At 49.0% G+C, this 19,352-nt stretch overlaps 1 protein-coding gene and 1 long non-coding RNA gene across 6 annotated transcripts; one reads left to right on the top strand and one right to left on the bottom strand.

Annotated features, from left to right (window-relative positions):
• Nucleotides 1-101: 101 nt before the first annotated feature.
• LOC107969129 (uncharacterized) lies at nucleotides 102-17,725 on the top strand. 5 transcript variants are annotated; one of them, XR_010153198.1, is made up of 6 exons: nucleotides 102-235; nucleotides 2,544-2,637; nucleotides 9,720-9,856; nucleotides 12,751-13,114; nucleotides 15,248-17,419; nucleotides 17,605-17,725. It is a non-coding gene; the product is annotated as an uncharacterized LOC107969129 (long non-coding RNA). The 5 variants fall into 5 exon arrangements; XR_010153197.1 differs by having other exon boundaries at nucleotides 12,756-13,114; nucleotides 15,248-17,725; XR_001710736.4 differs by having other exon boundaries at nucleotides 12,756-14,572; nucleotides 15,248-17,725.
• On the bottom strand, nucleotides 1,695-16,211 carry ALOX12 (arachidonate 12-lipoxygenase, 12S type). The gene is made up of 14 exons (XM_016931391.3): nucleotides 16,077-16,211; nucleotides 15,302-15,503; nucleotides 13,746-13,827; nucleotides 13,505-13,627; nucleotides 13,286-13,389; nucleotides 12,876-13,036; nucleotides 11,863-12,006; nucleotides 10,528-10,737; nucleotides 7,095-7,181; nucleotides 6,421-6,590; nucleotides 5,845-5,966; nucleotides 2,586-2,686; nucleotides 2,307-2,477; nucleotides 1,695-2,189 (listed from the first exon to the last, which is right to left on the bottom strand). Exons 1-14 carry the CDS (start codon nucleotides 16,209-16,211, stop codon nucleotides 2,010-2,012), a joined length of 1,992 nt encoding a protein of 663 aa, XP_016786880.2. The 3' UTR covers nucleotides 1,695-2,009.
• Nucleotides 17,726-19,352: the final 1,627 nt, after the last annotated feature.

Genomic DNA, 19,352 nt, shown 5'->3' with positions numbered 1-19,352 from the left:
GCCTCCGGTTTGTTGGTCCCTCTCCCCCCGCACACGGGAATGGAAGGAGCTGGCATGTCACGTGACCAAGTCTGTCACGTCACGTGACGAGGAACTAGCCTTAGCGAGGCCATGGGGGAAAAAGTCTAACTGGCGGAACTCCTGGGAACTGGGGCGATGGGCTCTTAGTATCGGAGGATTGGAACCATCTGATTTTTACCTGAAATTCCTTAGTCTCTCCTGTGTTGGGGAAATGGTAAGTAAGACAGATTTTCACCAACAGAGAGCGTTTCTATCTCTTCTCTACTCCTCCCTTTTAAAATTGAGATTCTGACAGTGTAAAGGAGTTAGGACCCCCTTTTGGGGATCAGGCATGGTTTTGTGGCTTTAAAATGCTTTAAAATTGCTGAAGTTTCTTGGTATTGGAACTGTTTCTCCTAAGTAACATCTTATCATCACACGTGAAATACTGTAACTCTCGATGCCAAATCCAGGAAAAATGGGCGGTTAGGAGAAGTCCAGGGAAAGCCGACTGAGCAGGTTGTGAAGGTAAGCAGTCCTGTTAAATGTACACAAAAATGTCACTTTGCTTCTCTAAACTAGGAAAACTGATAGGACTTTTGAATAAGGTAGGATATAAGATTTAAAAATATAAATAGGTCATCCCCTCCAAAAAAGCCGTTTGTATGTTTAACTGGTGAGTGACAGATCTGTAATAATTATTTAGAAATAGGAATGTCGAGGCGGGCGGATCACCTGAGGTCGGGAGTTCGAGACCAGCCAGGTCAACATGGCGAAACCCTGTCTCTACTAAAAATTACAAAAATTAGCTGGATGTGGTGGCATGAGCTTGTGATCCCAGCCACTCGGGATGGTGAGGCGGGATAATCGCTTGAACCCGGGAGGCGAAGGTTGCAGTGAGCTGAGATGGCGCCACTGCATTCCAGCCTGGGCGATAGAGACTACTTCTAAAAAAAAAAAAAAGAAAAGAAAAGAAAAGAAATAGGGATGTTTGAAGAACACAGTTTTGCAGTGAGCAAGTTGTACCCACTCTAGTGAGGACAGTGACCTCAGAATAATTGAGAGGGATCATTTGACCTTGAGACCCCAGGACCTAACAAATAAACACTATCATTGGCTAGAATAAATTTGTAGTTCTTGTCCATTTATTTTGTGCATGTTGTTCTTAAAAGGCTTGTGAAAGATAACTTGGAATGTGGGAAACACATAGATCCCAGAGTATTAAAGGGGCTGGAAAAGTAGCCTTGAGACATGAATTATGTGCCTGTCATCTGGGACTGTTTGGAGAAAGAAGCCATTTTGGGGCAGTGGTTTGTATTCTGCCCCAAAAACATGATTCTTATTCAGGGACTTTTGGGGTACATGGGTGAATAGGAGAGATATGGGTGGAAGGAATTTGCCAAAGAACTGAGTCAGGAATTTGTACATTGGCCACCAGGCATGAAGGTTAGTTCCTGGAAATGGAGAGTTAGCTGAGGTAAGCTGATTTTTCTAAGAAATCCCCCTGCTCCATGATCTTAGATGTTTTGGAAGTAGGGTCAGGGCCTCAGGCTAGTGCAGGGTTCAAGGGCCAAATCCAGTCTGTAGCCTGGCTGTGCATGTCTCAAACAAAGCACATTTGTTTGTGGATTTTTTTTGCATTTTAAATGGTTGAATAAACCAAAAGAAGACTACTTTGTGATGTAACATTCATATCTCAGTGTCCATAAAGTTTTATTGGAACATAGTCACACTCATTTCTATGTTGTCTGTGGCTGCCTTCATGCTGCAGCAGGAGAGCTGAGTAGTTGAGACAGTGACTATGCGGTCTGCAAAGCGTAAAAAAGGATCTAGTCTTTGCAGAGAAAGTTTACTGCTCCCCTGGGCTAGTGGGATACTAATGTAGGGGGTTTAACTGGGGGAGGAAATAGAGCCTTAGCAGCAGAGACTTTAGGAAAGCATGAAATTCAAGATAGAAATGTCAGTCCTAAAGCTGATGTGAAATCTTGCAGGTAGAGTCACTCTAGGGCTCAGATGGTGACACTGTTCTCTATGCAGCTGGGCTTCAGATATTCATAGGGCCAGTCAAGTTGCTCATTCCGGGCTGTAATCTCCTTTTCCAGCTTTTCCAAATCTGTTCGGAATTGGTTTAGCACAGCTTTGGGCTTGGGGCCTGAGAAATATTTTTCTTTGTGATGCCCCAGAGGCACCTGAGACAGAACAAAGGATCAGTCAGTTTCTAAAGACAAACGCACCTAGAGCCCAGCCCCTCACTCTGATGTTTCCTTTCCAACTGTCATTTCCCTCTCCCGAGAGTCCCCTCTCACCATGTCTGGCTGGCGGCGACTCAGATGCCATGAGATGGCCATTTGAAGACAGGCCTGCCGGACATCAGGTAGTGACCCCATCACTGTGGCCATCGTTACATCTTCCTTGGTGGTGGGTGGGGGCATCCGCATTGTGCATGGAGCATTAGGGACCCAGGCATACCAGTCCAGCTGGAGGAAGAAACTGTAACCCTAGAACCCTGGTACTTAGGGTTTGAACTCCCATCTCTCCCTCAGGTCACCTTGCCTTCAGGGACCTGGGCTTTCAGCTGTCCATACCTGGCCCTGGTTGATGGCGGCATGCTGGGCAGTGCACGTGAAGACGCACATGGTGAGGAAATGGCAGAGTTGACTCTGGGACTGAAAGGAGACAGGGAAACCTGGGCAGGAAAGGAATAGCAGTTAGAAGCTACAGCATAAGAGGAGAGGAACAAAGGCTGTTGTTTTGGGATGCCCATATTTTAGAATTGATGAATTTGTTTATTTTATTTAGACGTATTTGCATCAGACATGCGTTTAAGTCCTGGCTCAGTCACTTACACTTAGTTACCATAGGCCAGCTTAACCTATTTGAACCTCAGTTTTTTTCACCTGTAAAATATGGACGATACCTACATTATAAATGAGATGATGTATCAAAATCACCTGGTCTGTAATAAATGCTCAATAAGTAAGTAATAATTATTGTTATGGAAGGATTGGGGGCTGAAAAGTTCTGAGTGACCAAATATCCCTTGCCTCAAAAAGTGGTTAAGAATTGAGGGATGCGGCCAGGCGCGGTGGCTCACGCCTGTAATCCCAGCACTTGGGGAGGCCAAGATGGGCGGATCACGAGGTCAGGAGATCGGGACCATCCTGGCTAACACGGTGAAACCCCGTCTCTACTAAAAATACGAAAAGTTAGCCAGGTGTGGTGGCGGGCACCTGTAGTCCCAGGTACTCGGGAGGCTGAGGCAGGAGAATGGCGTGAACCCGGGAGGCGGAGCTTGCAGCGAGCTGAGATCCCGCCACTGCACTCCAGCCTGGGCGACACAATGAGACTCTGTCTCAAAAAAAAAAAAAAAACCAATTGAGGGATGCGTGGTCGGTGACTCATGCCTGTAATCCCAGCACTTTGGGAGGCCAAGGCAGGAGGATTGCTGGTAGTCAGGTGACAGAGCAAGAGCCTGTCTCTATTTAAAAATTAAAAAATAAATAAATAATTTAGGAATGCGTAATCCTATTCCCAGACAGAATTACAAGTGTCTGCGTTATAACGTGGGGAATAAGTCATGGATTTCCAGTGTCACAGCTGAGAGGGGCTCCCACAAAGGTTATCTCAGTCCACTCATTTTACAGTGGATAGGGGGGCTCAGAGACCCGATAATCTTTTTTTTTTTTTGAGACGGAGTCTTGCTCTGTTGCCCAGGCTGGAGTGCAGTGGCACAATCTCGGCTCACTGTAACCTCCGCCTCTCAGGTTCAAGTGATTCTCCTGCCTCAGCCTCCCAAGTAGCTGGGATTACAGGCTCCCACCACCATGCCCAGCTAATTTTTGTATTTTTAGTAGAGATGGAGTTTCACCGTGTTGGCTAGGCTGGTCTGGAACTCCTGGCCTCAGGTGATCTGCCCACCTTGGCCTCCTAAAGTGCTGGGAGACCCAATAATCTTATCAGTTAAGTGGAATAAATATAATTACTCTCATTTTATAGGTAAGAAAATCAAAGCCCATAGAGAATAAACTGTCAGGACTGCATAGTTGGGAAAAGGCAGAGGCTGACCTTGAACTCAGGTTCCTGACTGCTAATCCCATGGCATTTTTAATTTTAGCCTCTAAAATGTCTGTTGGGAAAACTAGACAAAAGTGAGCTATGAGAACTGAAAGAGAACAGGGGGGAGGGCGGTTAGTGGAGGTTAAAGTTAACATGTGTCATGAACTGAATGTCTTTGGCTCCGAAAAATTTTTATATTGAAATCTAATCCTATTGTGATGGTATTTGGAGGTGGAGCCCCACATGATAATTAGGGTGTGAGGGTGCAGCGCTCCTGAATGGGTTTGATACCTTTATGAGCAGAGGACAGAGTGCTAGCTTGCTATCTTTCTGCTGTGTGAGGATACAGGGAGAAATCGGCTGTGGGCAGCCTGGAAGAGGGGTCTCACCAGAACCTCATCTTGAACTTCCAGCCTCCAGAACTGTGAGGAATACATTTCTGTTGTTTATAAGCCACCCAGTCTATGGTGTGTGGTGTTTTTTTTTGGTTTTTTTTTTGTTTTTTTTTTTTTGAGACGGAGTTTTGCTCTGTTGCCCAGGCTGGAGTGCAATGGTGTGATCTCAGCACACTGCAACCTCCGCCTCCCAAGTTCAAGCGATTCTCCTGCCTCAGCCTCCCGAGTAGCTGGGATTACAGGTGCGTGCCACCACGCCTGGCTAATTTTTGTATTTTTAGTAGAGACAGGGGTTTCACTATGTTGGCCAGGCTGGTCTCGAACTCCTGACCTCGTGATCCACCCACCTGAGCCTCCCAAAGTGCTGGGATTACAGGCGTGAGCCACTGTGCCCAGCTAGTGTTTTGTTATAGTAGCCCAAACTGCTAGGAGCCTAAGGGACTGTACTGAGAAGAACTAGAGAGAGTTTGGTCCTGGAAGGGTAGGGTGGTGCAGATTCCTCAGGGAGAGGCTCCCTCCAGGGTAAGGAGGTTTGCCACATTCCCAGGATTCGCCATAAGGGCTCCCCAGTAAATGTCTGTAGTTGTCTCACAGAGGCAGAGGATGGTATTCACGGCCTAGATCTGAAGTGTGAGGGGGAGGGGCCGAAGGATGAGTGACAGCAGTCCAGGCTGGTGCCTGGTGTGATTAAACCTAAGAGCTCAGCAAAGGCTTTTTCTTCCTCAGAGGTTCAAATGTGGGGAGTGAGAGTTGACTAAAGGTAGTGGCTAGATTTTGGCCAAGGGGTGGTTAGGGTGGAAGAGTTGGATTAGCCAAAGAAACCTGAGCCCCAAAGATCAGGGTGCTGAGTTTGGGTTTGAGGCAAAGCATGTATAGGATTGAGCTTGCATCAAGAGCTGACCTTGCACTGTAGCAAGCGTGCAGTATTCCTGGACCCTCTGGGCGTGCTGCACAGTGGCAGGCAGGAAGAGAGGGAGGGAAAGCCAGGGTGGGTCCTTATGGGCTTTGGAGGGAAAATCTTCCCATTTACATCCTCAGTTAGGAAAACGGAACCATCAGGAGAGAATATGAGCCCAGCAGGGACTGTGCAGACCCCTCCCAGCTGTGGCTATGGCCTGGGGGGCCCCAGGATATGGCAGTTCAGGGGCATCTGTGACTGGGGTGTAGTGGGACTAGGGGTTGATGGCCAGGGTCTCTGAGGAGGACAGTCCTTGGGTCTCTAGAATTGTCCTGAGTCTGAGGAGGTAGGAATGGGATACACATGCTTTCCCGTGTGGAGGGAGGAAGGGAGGTGTGATGAGAGGCTGGGGTCCTGTCCCCAGAAGGGCAGGGCTGGGAAGGCGCCCTGGCAGAGTCTCCCAGGAGCTTCTTCTGTCTCTAGAATGGATCTTACCTCGGTCCTGGGCCTGGCACAGCCCCACCTCCGTGATCTCCCGACACCAGGCCTGCAGCTCAGGGTCCCCCTTCACTACGTCATCCCTTTGGTAGAAGAGGTGGACGATCCCCTCCACATACCTGCCCAGGGGGAAAAGGCACTTGAGGGCAGAAGGCCCCCGCCTCTGACCTCTATTCCTCTTTCTGTGGCATCTGCCCAATGCTTCCACAGTATCTGGGAAGACACCTCGCCTTTGGGACATCCTCAGCCCTCTAAACACACTAGCATCTCATGGAAGATGTGGGTCCTTAGTTCTAGGAATTCGCACGGTTGCTGTCATACATCCTCAGAAAATCCTGATTTTTCCAGACACCTCCCCCAGTCTCCCCCCACAGCTCCCCTCACCTCCTCTCTCTGCCTCATCCCAGTCTCCTCATTTTCAGAGCCACCCACTGTGTCCTCACTTTTCCTCATCTCTCCCCAGGATTGAGTTCTCTGCTTCTCCTTTCTGGACCTTCTTGCTTTTGCCCCATGCTGGCCTCAGGCCAGAGCCCCCCCCCCCCCCCTGCCATTTCTCAGCTCCTCCTTACTCACCTGGCAATGATCTCCCAGAGCCGTAAAGCATCACGGGCATAGAGAGCACCTGGGAGTCCCAGCAGGCCCCGGTCAGCCAGGTCGTCAGGAGGACAGAGGGAGCAGTAGGTCAGCTGAGCTGCCGCCCGACGGAGCAACTGTACATGGCCCCCTCCACCTGTGCTCACTGCCTGGGACAGGAGATCACAGGTCTTAGAGGGGGAAACAGGGCTGGAGAACCAACACATCTTCCATAAAGTGGGGCAAATGTGGGATTTTCAGATATTAAGACATGGGTATACAGCACTTTGGGAGGCTGAGGTGGGTGGATCATGAGGTCAGGAGTTCGAGACCAGTCTGGCCAACACAGTGAAACCCCATCTCTACTAAAAATATAAAAATTAGCTGGGCATGGTGGCGGGCGCCTGTAATCCCAGCTACTCGGGAGGCTGAGGCAGGAGAATCGCTTGAACCCAGGAGGCGGAGATGGCAGTGAGCCGAGATGGCGCCACTGCACTCCAACCTGGGCGACAGAGCTAGACTCTGTCTCAAAAAAAAAAAAAAGACATGGGTATAAAAGGGACAGGTTCATAGGTTAAGAGTGACGACATTCACACATAGTTGATCTTGGATCCTGAAAGTGGCAGCTCATGGAGAGATGGATGAGGCAGTCCCATGCCCCGTACCCTCCTCACCTTATCAAAAATTCCTCCATCTGAGATGAGTTGGGTCCGGGCCCGGGTGTTGATTTCCATGGTGTAGTGGATATGGGGGATCAGGAACTGGAGAGGAGGAGATTGGAGGGCGTGACTGGTGGAGGCCATGCTTGGGTCCTTCCTGGTAGGGCCTGGCACCCAGCATGGCGCCTTCTCCTCTTGATGCTTTCCTTGACAGGCTGATCTCCTGCTGCTCTGATCACTCACTCTTGTGCTCTCCAACTTCCCTGTGAGTTGGGCCCTGGAGCCAAACTGACCAGGATTTTAACCTACACTTTACTCCTCATTTTGAGACTTGGCCAAGTTAATAACCTTTTAATCTGCAATCTTTTCATTTGTCAACAGGGGGCAGCAATAGACTCTCTTATCTCAGGGGCTGTGGTGATGCTCACCTAAGTGATGTTGGAGAGTGTCTATTACACACAAGAGTCCTGGAATAGTAGCTGTCTGCTTCATTGTTTCCACCTTGAGTATAGGTGCCTTATGAATCAGCCCCTTCTGATTTTCTTTGCTACCTCCTCTGTCATTCACATCCTCTTAAACTAGCCTCTCTGCTGATGATCAAAGCTGCATCTCCATCTTTTAGTTGTTTCACAGTTGGGGGTTTCTTTAGGGGATGGATGGGGAGAATACTTTCTGTCAGAACTAGAAGAGCTGTATTCAGCTACCTGTTTAAGCAAATCTTTCTCCACCCCTACCTACGCACTGTTGGGCCCCTCTTCTCCTGCTTTTCCTTAGCTCTTGAAAAAAGGCCATGGTCTTTTTTAAATATTAAAATTAAAAATATTAAAATATTTTCCTTAGCTATTAAAATTTAATATTAATTTAAATTAATTTAATATTAAATAATTAATATTAAATTAAAATTTTAATTTAATATTAAAATAAAAATATTAAAATTTAATTTAATATTAAAGCAATTAAAATTAAAATTAAATTAAATTAATTAAAATTAAATTAAAAATATTAAAACTTAATTTAATATTAAATTAATTAAATTAAGTTAAATTAATATTAAATTAAATTAATTTAATATTAAAATTAAAATTTTAATTAAACATTTTATTAAAATTAAATTTATTTAAATTTTAATTAAATATTTATTTAAAATTAAAATTAAAATTTTAATTTTAATACTAAATTAAAATTTTAATTTAAAATTAAAAATATTAAAATATTTTCCTTAGCTATTAAAAAAAGGCATGGTCCTTACATGCGTTTCTTTTTCTCTTAGACTGTTTGTCTTCCTTTCCACATAGTTAATATGCAGGTTTCAAGCAGTTTTGGTGCTTGTCTGAATTGTTGATGCTGGACACTGGCAATGACCCCAGTGACACCTTTGGTGTTAAGATACCAAAGCAGCTCACATTAACCTGAAGCTTTTCAGAAGATTCATGAAAGATGCCGAATGTCACGGAAAGGCCAAAGTCCACATGAGGAGAAAGGATGCCTAAGGATAAACAGTCCCTAATAATAATAATTGCAAGAACTAGCTGGGTGTGGCGGCGTGTGCCTGCAATCCAGGTTACTTGGGAGGCTGAGGCAGGAGGATCGCTTGAGCCCAGGAATTTGAGACTAGCTTGGGCCACATAGCGAAACCCTTGTCTCTACAAAAATTAAAAAAAATTAACCAGGCACGGTGGTGCACACCTGTAGTCCCAGCTACTCTGAAGGCTGAGGTTAGAGGATCGCTTCAGCCCAGGAGTTTGAAGCTGCAGTGAGTTATGATTACGCCACTGGACTCCAGCCTGGGTGACAGAGTGAGAACTTGTCTCTGAAAAAAAAAAAAAAAATTTGCAAGAACTAATGTTTTTTGTAGCATTTAGCTTGTGTCACACCATTAAGTCATTTTAACCTTTAATAACCTCGCGATGGAACATGTGAGGACATCTGGAAATTATTGAGGCTGGGGTTCAGGACTAAGACCCCAGCAATCCAAAGTCAGAGCCTGCATAGGCCACTGTTAAGACATCTGCAGGCTTGACCCTTGTGTGCATCTGCCAGCAAGTCAGCTGTCCGCTGGGGCATGGCATTACTGTGGTGAGTGGAGACACGGAGAGGACTGAACTAGGAAAAGGAATTGTAAGTGTGAATAGAGGCTTCACTTGTTCGTGTGGAGCAGAGGATGGGGAAGCAGGAGACAGCATGAGATGAATGAAATCCAAGATTCCATTCATCAGACTGGTCTCCATCTTGTCTATGTTACCAAAGGGGAAAATTCCAGAGGCGGCACAGCTATACTGGCCAGGCTTGGGGGGTCTTGGTGGAGGCCCCCAGCTGAAACACAATTTGGTTGTTTTTACCCAGGACTTACTTGCATATCTTGCCAATACATCAAACTCCATGTACCTAAAACCAAACACCTCATTTTTGCCGACTCTGGTTTCTTCTAGCTTTACTGTTTCTGACAATTACTCTGGTTTGTAAGCTTGTATCATTTTTGTGCTCCCTCTGCCAAGTTCCCTGTATATAAAGTATCATCAAGATTTTAAGAACATTTTCTTAAGCAAGCACAGGTCTTATTTTGCCTTCTCCCAGCAATATATATGGAACTCACTGTTTTATAAAATTACAGTATTTCTTTCTTTCTTTCTTTTTATTTAGAGACCGGGACTTGCTGTGGTGCCCAGGCTGGTCTTGAACTCCTGGTCTTAAGCAATCATACTGCTTTGGCCACCCAAAGCACTGGGATTACAGGCGTGAACCACCACACCCAGCTCTTAAAACCACAGTATTTCTAGGTCAGTATAACACACCTGCCCCAGGGACTTACAGGTGTGGCAGAAGCTTGGACTTCTGGCTTTTCTCTTTCTTGCACCCAGGCATGCTGCAGCTACCATTTCCTCCCTTCACTACGTTTTAGATTCTTTCCTTTTCATTCCTGTCATTACCATGCTAACGTACATTTCTATCCACCTTACTGTTGGGCAGGTATGAGCAGCTTGCTGGCTGTTCTTCCTTGCCTTTTGGTCTGTTTCTACTTAGCTGACTCCTCAGCTGGGGAGAAACATTCTTCATCAATACTAGACTGTTATATGCTGTCCCTTGTGATTTCAAACTCTAGTACCAGATACTGTTCTCTGGTTGGTTCTTATGGGCATCACTTGTTTTTCTGGCTAAATACTAGATCTAAGGTAGGAATATGGCTTTTGTTTTACTAGCAGTGTTCAAGCCCTACTGTGAGCGCACTGCTAGACTGTCAGATCTCTGAGAATTTCAGAGGATTCCTATATAATGTTAAGTGACTAAACTTAATAAACTTAATTAAAATCAACATCTCAAGATATTGAGACAGTCTCCTCTTCACTCACAAATTGCTACAAAGAGTTTTTGCTGCTGCAATATCTTTTGATATGGGGCTGTTCCTCTCTCTGGGGTCTGAGGGTATGTGATTTAATAGATTAATAAGTACCTTGAAGATGGGGTGCAGTCCTGGGAGGCACCGCATGGTGGCGACAGCGATGACCTCAGCCACCAGATGAGTGTTCAGTAAGTGATACTGGATCTCGTGCAGTTGGAAATCTGAATTTCGGACCCAGGACTTTGCCAGGAGCCAGGCAAGTGGGGGGTCTGAGGGCAGGAACAGTGTTGGGGTTGGAGAGCTGGGGTTGGGAGGCTGAATCTGGGAGAAAGAGAAATTATTGAACTCCCATTCCATATATGACATTATAGTCAGCATTCTTGGGGGAAACAGAGATGACTAAGATTATTGCCTTCTAGGAGGTTATAGTCTAGCAGGAGGACTGTGAACCCTCCCAGCCTGCCGCTCGCTAGCTGGAGTGCCCTGATGTCAAGTGGAAGGCAGGAGGGACTGGAAGAAGGGGGTCCAGAAGGAGGCCCTAACAGTGGTGTGGGAGAAACCTGCTGCTTTGGGGTCGGCGCTCAGATGGTGGTGGAATGTGAAGGAGAAGTAGTAGGTGTAAGATTATTGACAGTTCTTGTCACCTGACTGTTAAGAATAGTGAGAGAAGGCCAGGTGCAGTGGCTCACACCTGTAATCCCAGCACTTTGGGAAGCCGAGGCAGGCAGATTACTTGAGCCCAGAAGTTCAAGACCAGCCTGGGCAATATGGCGAAACCCCATCTCTACAAAAAATACAAAAATTAGCCAGGCCCACATGGTGGCACATGCCTGTGGTCCCAGCTACTGGAGGGACTGAGGTGGGAGAATTGCTTGAACCCAGGAGGCGCAGGTTGCCGTGAGCCAAGATCGCACAACTGTACTCCAGCCTGAGTGACAGAGTGAGATTCTGTCTCAAAAAAAAAAAAAAAAAGAAATTGTGAGAAAAGATATTCAAGAGATAGTGAGGGTTCAGAGCCAGAGGCCACTGAGAGATGAGATAGTGATTCTGAAAGTGTAGTCCTGAACTGGTAGTGTCAGCATCACTTTGGAACTTATAAAAATGCAAACTCTTAGTTCCCACCCCAGACATACTGAATCAGAAAGTCTGGTCATGGGATCCAGAAATCTGCATTTCAACAGGCACTTCAGGTGATTCTGATGCACACTGAAGTGTGAGGACCATTGAATACAGGATGAGAACTCCAACAGGCCATTTTGACTCTTGAAAAAGTAATTCTAGTTGGATAAGGCAGGGGAGATGAGGGTACAGGCAAATAGTGACATGAAGACAAGTCTCACTGAGTGAGGATGGGGTTTGGGAGCCAAGAGCTGGGGGCTGGGTCCCTGGGAGCAGAGGTTGAGGTGAAAAGAGTGCAACGTTGTGGGAGAGGTCTGGGGCCCTTACCTGGATGACCATGGGCTGCAGCTTCCCATTGGGCTCCATCTTCAGCATAATGAGGGGGGCAGCCAGGTATTGCTTCTCTCCTCGGATCACGTTGGCTGGAATTCCATCCAGAAGGATGAAGTCAGCTTCAAACAGGGAACCATTCTGGGGACAGGAGGGATGTATCCGTTTTTAGAGTTCAAAGTCTACCCCCAGGGGGCCAGGGCAAAGGGCAAGAGATTCAGTCTAGCTTCTTGCCATTCTCCTGCGTCAGTACCGGAGTCCTGTTGGGAGAACTAGAGCCCCTGGTCCAGTTCCTCTCATCTTAAAGTGAAGAAACAGTCTGGTGAGGGTAGATGTCTTGTGCGTGGATGTGGTGGCAGATCTGGGTTTGGAACCAGGCCTGCTCAATCCAGTTGGCATCACAGGCATTGTAAACTGACCACCTGTCAAATGGCCAGGCCCCTTTCTGATCATTCCCGAATGGTCTGCGCTCTGGTTTTGGCTCCTATCAGCTCAGCAAATGCTCTTTCATTCCCTATTCAAATCTCACGTCCTCTGCCAAATATTCCAGAGAGCTTCCCCTAGCTACCCCTGCCACCGATACAGCACACACATGCATACGCACACATTTTGCCTAGGCTTGTCCTCAGTACAGTCCATTGCTTCCAAACCCCACTCTCTTTTTCTAGAAAGCCTCCCCGATTCTCCCCACCTGATGGCACTTCCTCACTTTTCTCCCTGCCCGTGAACACTGGAGTCCAGAACACTGCGGCCAGGCAATGTCACTGTTCCTGCTAACATCTCCAGCCTGTCTCTGTGTGCTGGGGATCCATTCTATTTTCCCCTTCCTGCTGGGAGCTCCTCACAGTTTCTTCCCCTACATATTTTATTTCTGTATTTTTCCAGCACAGGACTGCACCAAGGGGCAACGCAGTACTGCAGCCTTCCTCTGACTCAGTTTGGATTCTCTCTGTCCGTTCTCACCACACTACTAAGGAGAGAACAGTGCCAGGCAGGGGAAGGAGAGGTACCTGAAGTTCTTTCTCCAGTTGAGCACGAAGCTCTTCCATCCCCGAGGGCAGCACTAGCCTGGAGGGCAGAGAGGTCGAGCGTCTCAACAGCATGGGGTTGGCACCATTGAGGAACTGGTAGCCGAACAACTCATCATCCTGCCAGCACTGGCGAACCTTCTCTTTGGTGGGCGGTGAAAAGAGGATATATGTACCACAGCCTGCATATCCCTTCTCCAAAGTCTACCCCAGGGGTTCAGGTATATAACCCTCCCTGAACCCAGCTTCTGCGTTTTCATTCTCAAGGCCTCTCTGAGTTGACCAGATATGATAAGGTCTCTTCTTGCAAAGAGTTACGGGGGACTGTGGAGGGTGATGAGTCATCCAGAGGGGCCATTAAGGGATTATGGAGACCTGGGGGAACCACTGACCAGCCAGGGCACTCTTCTGGCCCCAGAAGATCTGATCAAAGTCTTCTAGGCAGTTCCAGGAGCTCAGGAGGGTGTAAACACGTTTGAGGGCCATCTCCAGAGCCCTAGGACAGGTATTGAGGCTTAACTCATCAGCTGATCCCTCAGTCCCTCACCGTCTATCATCATTCTTGGCCCTCCCAGCCCTTATTTCACTCCGAGGTCTAGCCTTTTTCTCACCCTGCCTTCAGTGTCCATTCAAAGTCCAGCCTCTTCTCCTCATGGAATCTCATATTTGGAGGTAGATCATCCTTACGGTCTGCAGCGATGGTCAGGGGTAACCCTTCCTTCCAGGTGGCCCAGCTAGGAGTTGGGGACAAAGCTTCAGGAAGGATGTCATGGTCAGTGATGGGGGCAGGGGCAGGGGCAGGGAAGGGGTGGGACAGTGGTGGCGGGGTTAGTTTAAGGGGCGGGTGGTCACCAGTAGATCTGCTGTCTGTCTTTCAGTTCCTTCTCTCGATGCTTCTGGAACACGTCCAAAGCATTGTCTCCTGGCAGGCGGGCTGGGGAGACATCAGGACAATTGGCCTCACGGCTCTGTCTGGTCCTATGCCCGCCTGTTGTCCTCATCTCCCTGTGGTTAGCCGTATTCCATGTTTTCAGCCATGCACTGTTGCTTTTATCTCTGGCTTTGCCTCATTTGATTATCCACCAGACATGTTTATCCCATCTTTGCCAACTTTGCACTCCTGCTTTCTCTTATTTCAGCCCTCATCCTTTGCCTGTAGATAAAAACCTCCTGTTTGCCACCATTCCTTGCTCCTTCACTCATCTTCCCCTACCTGGCCTTACTTCATCAATATCTATGGTTGGAAAAAATCACCTTAATTAAGATGATGAAATCTTAGTCACCTATACACCTACACCTACTGTCTACTACAGATTGCTTTGATTAATTTCACATCTTAAACCTCACCTGCCACACCTTCACCTGTCCTCAAAAGATTCTACATTTGCTTTTTTTTTTAAACCTCATCTTTCTGGATTTACTATCATAATCTGTATCTATGGACTTATTCTGGGTCTTTTCTGCATTTACACTCACCTGTCTCAAAGTCATAGATTTGATGTTCCATCCCTACTGCCCTCACTCATCTCTGGATTCATCTCTCTTTTACTCGTTACCCATGGTTAAAAATTCACTATTTGGGCCGGGCGTGGTGGCTCAAGCCTGTAATCCCAGCACTTTGAGAGGCCAAGGAGGGCGGATCACGAGGTCAGGAGATCGAGACCATCCTGGCTAATACGGTGAGACTCCATCTCTATTAAAAAATATATAAAAAATTAGCCGGGCGTGGTGGGGGGTGCCTGTAGTCCCAGCTACTCGGGAGGCTGAGGCAGGAGAATGGCGTGAACCCAGGAGGTGGAGGTTGCAGTGAGCCAAGATCGCGCCACTGCACTGCAGCCTGGGCAACAGAGCAAGACTCCGTCTCAAAAAAAAAAAAAAAATTCACTATTTGCCATCCTCATTCCTCCTCGTCTCCTGTGGGCCAGTGTGCTTCTTGTCTTTCACGGGTGTCTTCCGTGTTATTCCAACCAAACCAGCTCTCCAGCATCCTATGTTTGCTTCCCTTAGCTGTCTGCTCTCACGGGTCACCCACCCCCTCCTGTTCCATGTGGTCCCCTCACCTGACTTCTGAGTCACCTTTACATCTCCTTCCTACTTTCACTTTGCTTCTCTGTTTTCCTGGATCGCTGCAACTCCAACTTTCTGTCTTTGCCTTCTTGGAAGATGGGATCTCCAGATCACTTACTCCCTGCCTCCAGCCTCACACGCAGCCTCTCTTAGCCTGTGTAAAACTTTGGGAATTCATAACTCCTTCCCGTTTTCTGTCCAGCACCCTGGGATCCCTACGTTTCACCTGCCCTGGGCCCATACATCCTCTAAGTCTGCTCCGACCATCCTTAACTCTGTCCTCCTAGCCCCGCAGCAGTTCCCGGGACCTTGTGCCTCCTTCCCCGACGCCGCCTGCTCACCGGTGCCCTCGGGCAGGCTCAGGATGTCCTCACCCTGCACCCAGCGGTAGCACGGGAAGGCCACCTCCGCGCAGGCTCCAGGGCCCTGCACCGTGATGCGGTCGCAGAACCACGCGTCGTCCACCAGCCAGTGGTGCTTGCGCAGCCTCACGAACTGCAGGAGCCCCAAGTCCTCTGCAACGTCATGATCAAACTCCTCCTCCTGTGCAGGCCGGACCCAGGCCAGACTTAGTAGGAGGGGCCCGACTGAGGCCGTTTCGAGGACAGAGCCGCGACCCTGCGCAACCTTAGTTTCTCAGGGCCTCCAAAGACAGCATCGCCTCGTTCCCGCCCCCGCACAACCTGCTCTTTGGGTCTCAGACGCCCGGAGTCGGGTGGAGGACGAGGGCCCACAGCGCCTGGAGCTGATGCTGGAGCAGCATCGCCCACGTGGGTCCCATTAACTGAGCTCTCCCCGCGCCGGTGCTTGGAGGAGCTTCACGTCTGATCTCTGGCCTCATACTTACATTGGCTCTGGGTCACTGGGAGAAGGAGCTGGGGGCTGCCGGGACCAGGGGCGGGAAAGGGAGATGGGGTTGAGCCCAGCCGGGGATCCCAGCTGCGGACCCTGTCCCTGATCTTGCCCACCTCGTCCCAACTTCGTGGAAGTCCCAGTCCGCGAGGTCGCGCTGTCACCTCGCCCCCAGCCTCCCGCCCTCCCGCCGCGAGCCCAGCTCGGCCCGGGCCTGGGCCCGCGGTCCCCGCTGCCCCAGCTCCCCTCGCTCCCCGCGCTGACCTCGCCCCGCGCCGGCCGCAGCTGCAGCTCCAGCTCCGCCTCCCCGCGCGCCCCGACCAGCCAAAGCTGCACGCGGTTGTACGACCCGGAGAAGAGCCAGGCCCCGGTGGCCACGCGGATGCGGTAGCGGCCCATGGCGCCCCCCAGCAGCTTAGGCGAGGGGAGCCGGGTCCTGTGCGATTCCCGGGACCGCCCAGGGCTGCCGGCGCCTCGGGGCCACTTCCAACCTTTAAAGGACCGGTCTGCGGCCCCGCCCTCCTCGCAAGTTTTAGGCGCTCCCAAGTCCCCGCCCCAGACTAGCCCAAACCTGCGAGCAGAGCGGTAGAGCCGGCTGCGGGGACTGGCTGTGCCTCCTGGTCGGAGCGTAGCTGCAGGATGATAAAGGGGCCCGAGCCAGGGTGAGGCCAACGGGGTGGGTGCGGCGGGACCTTCCTGGACCTCCCGGGAAGGCGGGATCGAGGTGGGCCTGAGCCCCCGGGTTGGAGCGAACATAGATGAGAACACTTCCCGAGGTCTCCAGGTCTTCTGGGGAGCCAGGAGGAAGTAGGGGATGAGTCCATCTTCCAAACGGAGGGGAAGGTCTCCGCTTTTCTGGGCTGGGACCCGGGGAAGGCAGTGGGCCGGCTTCTGGAAGGTCGGCCTGGGAGGCCGTGCTGGGGTCTGGGGATGTCCCGCGGCTAGACCCGGCGCGGCCCATGTGTCCTCCAGTACCTGAGCTCTACCGCCCTTGAACGCTGTACTTCCGTCAACGACCAGGGGTTCCCCAGGCTACCTAGAACCTGGAAATGTAGCAGCTCGACACCCGCTCCCCACCCCGTTTCAAATATCTGGGCGCTGGGGTCCCAATGTACACCAAATATCATGGGCCAGACCTTTGAGAGAGGCCTGAGGCAGGGCAGTGAAAAACTCATTTTGTCCAACCTCCGAAGCGGGTACAGACAATGTTAGGGACCCAGGAACACCAGTCGGGGTGTTAGGGTGCGGGATGGAATTGCCTAGGGACCTGGCCTACGTGGCCAGTTCCCAAGAACTTTGTCTTTTCCAGGTGAGTGCAGCCTCTTCCGCTCCAGTCGGTTCCAAATTAATGTTTTATCCCCAAGCTCTTTCCTGCTCCTTCATGGGTCTCAGGTCTCCTGGAAATCCAGGAACAGCAATTAGCCCACTGCTATTTAGGGCCTTTGTAAACATTGAAGGATGATTCGGAGCTTAGGCTTTCTCTCCCGTGCAGGAATCAGTCAGATGAAGCCTGCTGCACGCGTCCCTGTCTAGATCTTGATCCAAGTGATTATATGCATTTGGCTCTCCGTGGATGCATCTGGTGGCCTGGGCTAGGCCAGTGTAAGGTAAATCTGCTTTCTTGAGCCAGTCCTCAGAAATGACTTTGTGGCCTAGTTGTTGGTAGAGGTAAGTGAGTGGGAGTTTTAGCCCCGCCTTCCAGCCTCCAGATCAGACTCTATCTCAAAAAATAAAAATAAAAAAATAAAGTGTCTGTCCCTTACTGGATTCAATTCCCTTTCTTATCTTCTAGGTCCACTCTGGCCTACATCCTCTGCTCAGGACTGCAGGTCGGCCATTTGCTGGTCCCCGGTTCTTTCAGTTTTCTGGGGTCACCCTATTCTGTAATATCCAAATAAAATGGCTCAAATTCCCATCGTGCCTAATAGTAGGATCTGGCCTTTCCACACACATTTTCGTGGGTTACTTTTGCCTAGAAAAGAGTTTGTCTCATACCTACTTCCAAAAGCACTGTTTCTTTGCTGTTTTGTGACTCATTTTCTGCCCACTCTAGTATACTCTACGGCCACGTGCAGAGAGAGGGAATGAATAATTGAAAAAACAGATTCAAGCTACTGCGCATGCTAAATGAGTGAATATGGCTCAACAGTGAGAACAGTGCTTGGCGTGTAGTCCCTCTATGTATTAGCTGCTATGATTGTATTATTTACAACTGAATGTTAGCGTTGCTCCTCTACCGTTCCTCTACCGTTCCTCTCCACGTGCTATTTCTCCATGTCCCTCTCTAGGCCTAGCCTCTCACTAGAGCTCTCATCACTCTAGACCCTTCCCCCTCCTGCTTTTGTTTCCCTTTTAAGCACATGCGCTATGTTGGGAGAATATAATTAGAAGCAAAATTTTCTCCCAACCCAGAAAAAACCTCTCCACGAAAGTAGTGAAGAAAGAAAACAGTTTTATTATTGAATAAGCATTAAACCAGAATGTGATGCACATCACAGGCAGTTTGCTGAGAGACTGCAAAGACAGAAGGAAGCCTCACTTTTATCTAGCCGAGCAGATACAGCCCATTACATACGTGTTCTCAAGATAAACTATAAATAATCCTTAGGAGAACTCGATAGCACCATTTGTCACATATAGTGCGGTCTAGAGACACCTGGCAATTGTGATGACCATCTATGTTAGCTAACTGGCTTAATCGGAAGAAAAACTTCTCTTTTTTTTTTTGAGATAGAGTCTTGCTCTGTTGCCCAGGCTAGAGTGCAGTGGCGTGATCTCGGCTCACTGCAACCTCCACCTCCCAGGTTCAAGCGATTCTCTTGCCTCAGCTTCCTGAGTAGCTGGGATTACAGATGTGCACCACCAAGCCTGGCTAGTTTTTGTATTTTTAGTAGAGATGAGGTTTTGCCATGTTGGCCAGGCTGGTCTTAAACTCCTGACCTCAGATGATCCACCCACCTCGGCTTCCCAAAGTGCTGGGATTACAGGCGTGAGCCACCATGCCCAGCCAGCTTTTCAGATTTTTATGACAGCAGATAGTTTTGCAGCTCAAGCAAAGTGTCCATTTAAGTTAGTCCTACCCTCCCACAGAAACTGGGAAATGAAGGCTCCATCTTTCTTGGTGTTTACATTTCAAGGAGATGGCTCCTGGGTCTTTGTGAAAGACATCCCTGGGTAGTAAAGCTGGCAAGAGGCTGTGTGGCTTCTAAAAATATTTATACACGTTTTGAAGACACAGAAAATAACTTACAAGTTTTCTGGCTGGGTGCGGTGGCTCACGCCTGTAATCCCAGCACTTTGGGAGGCCGAGGTGGGTGGATCACCTGAGGTCAGGAGTTTGAGACCAGTCTGGCCAACATGGAGAAACCCCATCTCTACTAAAAATACAAAAAATTAGCCAGGCATGGTAGAGGATGCCTGTAATCCCACTTACTCGGGAGGCTGAGGCAGGAGAATTGCTTGAACCCGGGAGGCGGAGGTTGCGGTGAGCCGAGATTGTGCCACTGTACTCCAGCCTGGGCAACAAGAGTGAGACTTTGT

The sequence above is a fragment of the Pan troglodytes genome, chromosome 19 (genome assembly GCF_028858775.2).
Source record: "Pan troglodytes isolate AG18354 chromosome 19, NHGRI_mPanTro3-v2.0_pri, whole genome shotgun sequence".
Taxonomy (NCBI): Eukaryota; Metazoa; Chordata; class Mammalia; order Primates; family Hominidae; genus Pan; species Pan troglodytes.
Note: the sequence above shows the minus strand (reverse complement) of the source record. Positions and strands in the feature narration are given on the sequence as shown.